The sequence below is a fragment of the Moschus berezovskii genome, chromosome 8, assembly GCF_049115385.1.
Source record: "Moschus berezovskii isolate FMDL1 chromosome 8, NW_MosBer_1.0, whole genome shotgun sequence".
Taxonomy (NCBI): Eukaryota; Metazoa; Chordata; class Mammalia; order Artiodactyla; family Moschidae; genus Moschus; species Moschus berezovskii.
The window spans coordinates 45,905,813-45,911,812 of record NC_142467.1 but is presented as its reverse complement, the minus strand read 5'-3'; the positions used below and the strand labels follow the sequence as shown (position 1 = coordinate 45,911,812).

General features: G+C 50.7%; 1 protein-coding gene across 1 annotated transcript in view; it reads left to right on the top strand.

Moving 5' to 3' along the window:
* Positions 1 to 474: 474 nt before the first annotated feature.
* Positions 475 to 6,000, top strand: part of GALNT10 (polypeptide N-acetylgalactosaminyltransferase 10) — a 229,899-nt gene continuing 224,373 nt past the window's right edge. Inside the window, exon 1 of the mRNA XM_055428979.2 lies at positions 475 to 641. Within this exon, the coding sequence (XP_055284954.1) occupies positions 483 to 641 (159 nt within the window). The 5' untranslated portion in view covers positions 475 to 482. The remainder of the gene's footprint in view (positions 642 to 6,000) is intronic.

Below are 6,000 nucleotides of genomic sequence, written 5' to 3'. Positions count from 1 at the left end.
AGCGCGTCCCACAGCGCGCACCAGTTAGCGCCCAACTCGCCAACTCCGGGACTTTTGCAAAGCTCCCGCGGGCGGGGGAGCCGCCGAGGAGCGGGCCGCACCATCGCGTCCGAGAAGGGGGGAGCCGGCCGCCCTGGGCCCGTCGCACCCGGGCGGAGCGGAGAGGGCCGCGAGAAGCCGCGGCCCGGGGCTCACGGCTTTCGGCAGCAGACACTGAAGAGGCCGAGACGGGAGACGCGGCTCGGCGGGGCTCGCGGGCTGCGGTGTCGGCGGAGCACCCCCACCCCGCGGCGGCGACGCGGTGGCGGAGCCCGGCTCCCTGGCCGGCGAGCGGCGGAAGTGCCGCGGAGTTGGAGCGGGGCCGGCGCCGCGGCCGCTTCTCTTCGCAGGAGCTGCTGCCGCCGCCGGGCGGACGGGCGGACGCGCGGAACTGGGGGCGGCGCGGCGGGGCCGGCGGGGCGCGGCGGGGCTGACCGGCCCCGATGAGGCGGAAGGAGAAGCGGCTCCTGCAGGCGGTGGCGCTGGTCCTGGCGGCCCTGGTCCTTCTGCCCAACGTGGGGCTCTGGGCGCTGTACCGCGAGCGGCAGCCCGACGGCACCCCCGGGGGATCCGGAGCAGCGGCGGCCGCGGCCGCCGGACAGGTGAGTCCCCAGTTGCCATGGAGTTGGGAACAAGCTCTCCCCGATTTACCTTCTAGCCTTCGGTTGGTTCCTTCCTTCGCCGTCCGCTGTCTGTCTCCTCAGAGTCAGCGCCAGAGACTCCTCTGTTCTTCCCATTGTTTTAGATGGGAAAATTGAGGCTCAGAGCAGGGCAGGGATTGTCCCCACTATTCAGAAACCGAACCAGAACTACAAACCAGGACTCCTGATGACCATAGGTTACCATTCTCTTTTCTGTTCCATCCTCTGTTCTGTTTCTCACTTCTTCCAGCATCTCTCCCTTTTGAGAGATCCTGTCTGCACCCCCGTATCCCAGGATGACACCTTCTTCTGGAGGTGCCGGTCCTTCTGTTTGGTGTCCAGGTCTTTTCTGCTTCCCGCCCCCCACCTGCTGATCCAAGTGTTTCCTACTCAGGTCAGCCCCTTTCTTGTTTACTCATTTGCCCGAAGAGACCTCTGGACCTCCTTCCCCTCCACAGTATTCAGCCTCCCAGCCTTCTTTCTTTTCCAGATCCTGTGGTTTCCTTGGAAGATGCAAAGATCATGATCTCCTTGGAGCTTCAGGCCCTGGAGGATGGGGGTGTTTGAGCTCCTACTCTTTGAGGGACCTGCTGCCTTTGATTTTCTGGGAGTCCAGAAGTGGGAGCTGTGGTGGGAGCACCCCCCCAAATTCCTCAGAGGCTATTTGTGCCCAGGGCCCTGAGCATGGAACATCAGATGCTTTCCCTGTCCCTTCTCAGAGTGCTACCTGTGACCCCTTCTGAACTTGTCCAGGCTGACTAGGTGTGGTGTTTTTTGTAGCCAAGACTGTGATTTTAATTATTTTTGCCTCCTCTGAACTCAGTTATGTACGTGTATGTATGTGAGAGAGAGAGACGAGTGCGTATAGACTGATAGCAAAAACTCTGTCACATCACTCCTACTCTCCCAGCTCCTGGCTCAGTAGGTGCCAGTCAGGATATATATGCATGAACCGTTTCACACAGTGGGGCATTTCAGTTTTTCTTGTGGGATTTGTTTTGTCCCATGGCAACTAGATAATTATGCATGAGGGTTGAACTTGACTGATGATTGGCAGACAGGGGAAGAGACTGACTTTGGATGGTTTGCCCTTATCTTCCTAGGTTCAGGCTGCTGTCTTATGTACAGAGGGCTCTTTATGACAGGGCTGACCAATTTGAGGGCAGCCTGTCGTTCGGGTAATTGTTGCAAACCATCCTGGAGGACCTGGTTATTCCTTCTGGGAGATCTTCCTGTTTGGAAGCCAAAGCCCCAGCTCCCTTCCTAAACCCCCAGTTCAAACCCTGACAACTGACTTAGACCCCTCTCTCTTAAATTCTGTGTCCATATGGGTTTTTCCTGCATGAAATCTGTTCCGACCCTGGAGCAGCATCAGGGGCAGGAGGTCAGGGTTCTGTCCTCAGCTTTACTGCTAACTTACTGTGTGTATCTTTGACCACCTCCCATCTCCCTACCTGAGCTCCCCTTTCTCCATCTGTGAAATGTGGTCTCTGGTCCAGTTCTCTGTGATACCATCAGTGAGTCAGTGTGGAGGACTTCTGTTTCCCGTTCCTGAGCCAGGAGCCCTTTGTAGCATCCCTAGCTGTGAGGGCTCCATCCTGGACACAGCCCCAGATCAAGGGGGCATTGTCCTGCCCAAGTGCAAACTCTCCTTTGGAATAGCTGTAACCAGTTCTAAAATAGCTCCTGACATTCTGCCTCTGCCCGGAGAAAGCCCTCGTATTTCATCTGCTGTGGATGCCAGAGACGTCCTGATTTTCATTTTCTATAGACCCAGATGTGTAGAGAGAAGGTCAAGGTTAACTGCCGGTTTGGCCTGAGCTTTCAAAGTAAATTACTGTCTTGCACAAGAGGGGATTGATGGAGTAAGGCAGCCTTTGGGGCAGAGAGAGGGGAGCAACAGCTGGGCACTGCTTGGAGCCTGTAACTGAAATGGACAGAAAGGCTTATCTAGGAAGGTCTAGTTCTTGTTCATTTCTTTTGCTTTAGAATATCATGAAGGGGGAGAGGAGCCATAAGTGCAAAAGGGGTTTGGTGGTGATGGTATGGGGTAGCAACTGATGGTCTTTGCTTTAGAGGAAATATCGTGTCTCCTGGGAGCAGCGGAATGGAGCTGTTTCCTGAACGACCAGCTCTTCTAGGTGCTGTAGGGTTCGGCATTCGTCTGCTGCCTTTCAGGAACACTCTGCCAAGTTTCCACACTGCCCCTTGTGTTTCACTCTCCTGCAGATGCACAGCACTCGGCTCGGCCCCCAGTCCGTTTGAATGTCAGCTGGCCTCGGGAGAGGAGGCTGACTTCTCAGAGCCCTGGGGTTCCATCTCACATCCCAGAGGGCTGGAACCTGCACAGACCACATCAGGCTGCTATCTGGGGAATCTGGCATCTGGAGCACACACAGCTTCTTTCGACAGAGCTGACCAGTTCTGAGCTCAGCTTGTCACTCTTATAATTGCTGAGAATCATCCCAGAGCACCTCACTGATCTTTCGAGTAGAAATAACTACAGAGGCTCTGGAGGGAAGTCGGACAACGGACTTTACCCGAATGAAAACTGTATTCCTTGTGGGTTTGGGGGAAGTTTCTCTGATAGTAACATACCAACTGTTTTAGTCCTTTAACTCTTTGATTTCTCCACTGGATTAAAGAATACAGGATTTTGAACTCAGAGGGCTTGTCATCTGCTAGAATGTAAGTCTACGTAACTCATACTTGCTTATACTGGGTGTATCACTGGAGCCAGGTAGGGTAGCTAATTTGTAAAGAACACAAAATACTTCAAGGATTTGAACATTCCTTTGGTCAGACAGCTGGCTTCTTGGAAAGTTGCAAAACCAAGCAAGAAAAGCCAGTCTTGAAGCCATCTTCATTTTAATTTGGGGGGTGCCTCTCCTTCCTAGTCCCAATCTGTTTAACATCTTGGTTTAATTCTCTGGCGTGTTTCACATTCCAGCCTTCGGAGCTGGCTGTTAAAGACCTGTGTTAAAGATATATAATGCAGTCCCTCCTTATTTCTGAGCCTTAATCTCTTATGAAAATGACTTCATTGGATAATAGCAGCTTGCAGTAGAAGTTGGGATAATGGAATACTAATGGAATAAGAAGGTGGGATATTGGAATACCAGTGACTTAAATATCAAGAGTTTTTCCTTATTGTGTCAGAGCTGAACTTTATTCTTAGAACATCCAGAAATCAAAACTTCACTCCTCCCCCTGCCGCCTTTTTTTTTGGCTTCCTGGTGGCAGAGCCTTACCCATCAGGAAGTGAAGGACCCTAGAAACGTCACCAGGGAATGATTTATTTTCCACAGAGGGGCTGGGATCCTTTTGATTGCTAATCCCTTCTCAGTCTGCTTGCCCAGCTGAAATCTGATGCTGCTGGGGAAGGGTTGTTGATTTACCTGAGCAAATCTGACTTCCTGCATTCCTTTATCATCTTAGGCTTTCAGGTTCCCAAGGAGCCCAGTGGAGGAAGGTCTGGGAACAGAGGCCTGGGTTTTACTTCACTCTCTTGCCCTAAGCTCACTGTGTGATCTCAGGAAAGTGGTTTAATGTCTCTGGGCCTTAGATTCTCCATCTGTGAAGTGAGGGCTTAGATTCAGAAGGGGAAAGGTAAATGTGTGTCAGAAGAGTGTTTCCCCTTCCCTGGCCAGGGCAGACATTGCTAATCAGTCTCTTTTCCTCAAAGCCCAGACTTCAGCCTCAAATGTTTCTAAATGCTGCAACTTAAGTGGAGTTAATGGCATGTTGAATCTCATCTGCAATGGAGGGGATAGATACTTTGTTAGGTCTTTCCCAACTCTAGCATCCTGGGAATCTGTGAGTTTGGAAGCTTGTATTGGAAAGACCTGGTTAGTAGAATTGTGTTTAAATAGGCCGCTGTATCTAACTTGTGACGAGGCCGCTGCTTTAGGGACATGTTCATACTTTAATGCCTTCTCTCAGACTGTGTTCTACCTTTAATCTGTTGGCTCCAGTGACATGATAACAACTAATGAAATCAGGAATGAAAAAGCAGAGGCCCATTTGAAGGATAACCATCTTGCTTGCTAATTGTACCTTGTCCATACACAGAGATGGCATCAGGATCTCATCACTGAAAAAATGCCCTGAGGCAAACTTGGCAGTCAGAAGTATGTCCCATGGCAGCTGAATGCTCTTGAGGGTGTTTGCAGTGGGCTCTGAATTTTGCATATATCTGATTGTATGCCATATATGGGGCTTCCCAGGTGGCGCAGTGGTACAGAATTTGCCTGCCAGTGCGCGAGATGCAGAAGACTCAGATTTGATCCCTGGGTCAGGAAGATCCCCTGGAGAAGGAAATGGCAACCCACTCCAGTATTCTTGCCTGGAAAATTCCACGGATGGAAAAGTCTGGCAGGCTACAGTCCATGGAGTTGCAATGAGTCGGACATGACTGAGCACACAGACACACACAGGCCATATACGTGTCAGAGTCAGCAAGGGAAGAGCCAATGCCCCTGGGAGTCCTTCCTGCTTCACAGAGAACCTCTTTCCTCATGCCCAGGGAAGGAGGTAGCCTGTATGTCCCTGAGTTCCTGTGGCTAAGGAGTGCTTCATGACCTCCCCTCCCAGAAATGTCTTAGAGTAGAAACCACATCCTCTTCTTGCACATAGCTAAAGCCTTGGCACTTGGAAAACAGTCAGAACGTGTTTGCTAAATGATCTATGCATGTCAGAGCAGGAAGCGTGCTACAGAAGTTATCTAGTCCAAGCCCCTCCTATTGTAGGTATGGAAACTGAGGCCTGGGAGAGGGGCTGTCAGTTACGAGAGGGAAGGATGCAGACAGAGCCCAGTTCTTCTCCGAGTTCTTCTCTAGTTCACCACACTTATTTTTCCCCTTGACAAGGAAAAACTTTTTTTCTTAATATCTGATCCTTCCCTGTGATTATATCCCTTTTGAGCCAAAATTATCAGTCTCAGTTTTGGAGGCCATTACGTATTGAGACCGATTATCTGCTGGAACTTACTGGCTTGTAAGTGTTTTGTTTTGTTTGTGTTTTTTTTTCAAATCTATTTTTGTAAATTTTCTTCCCGAATTTTTACAGTTTTAAAGTAAACGAAATGTATTAAATTTGAAGGTGGCAGTGGGATCCAGCAGGGCAATAGAGGAGTTAAAAGGATGCGTAGCGTAGCATGTGGCACCATTAATGCTCCCGTGGCAGACAGAGCCAGTCTGTGTTTAAGAGCCATGTCAGGTTCTGTCAGCTGAAGTTAACAGAATGAATTAAGTCATGTGGGCTGAACCAAGTAAGGACCGATACTGCTTGCGCTCAGTCGTGTTCAACTCTTTGCAACACC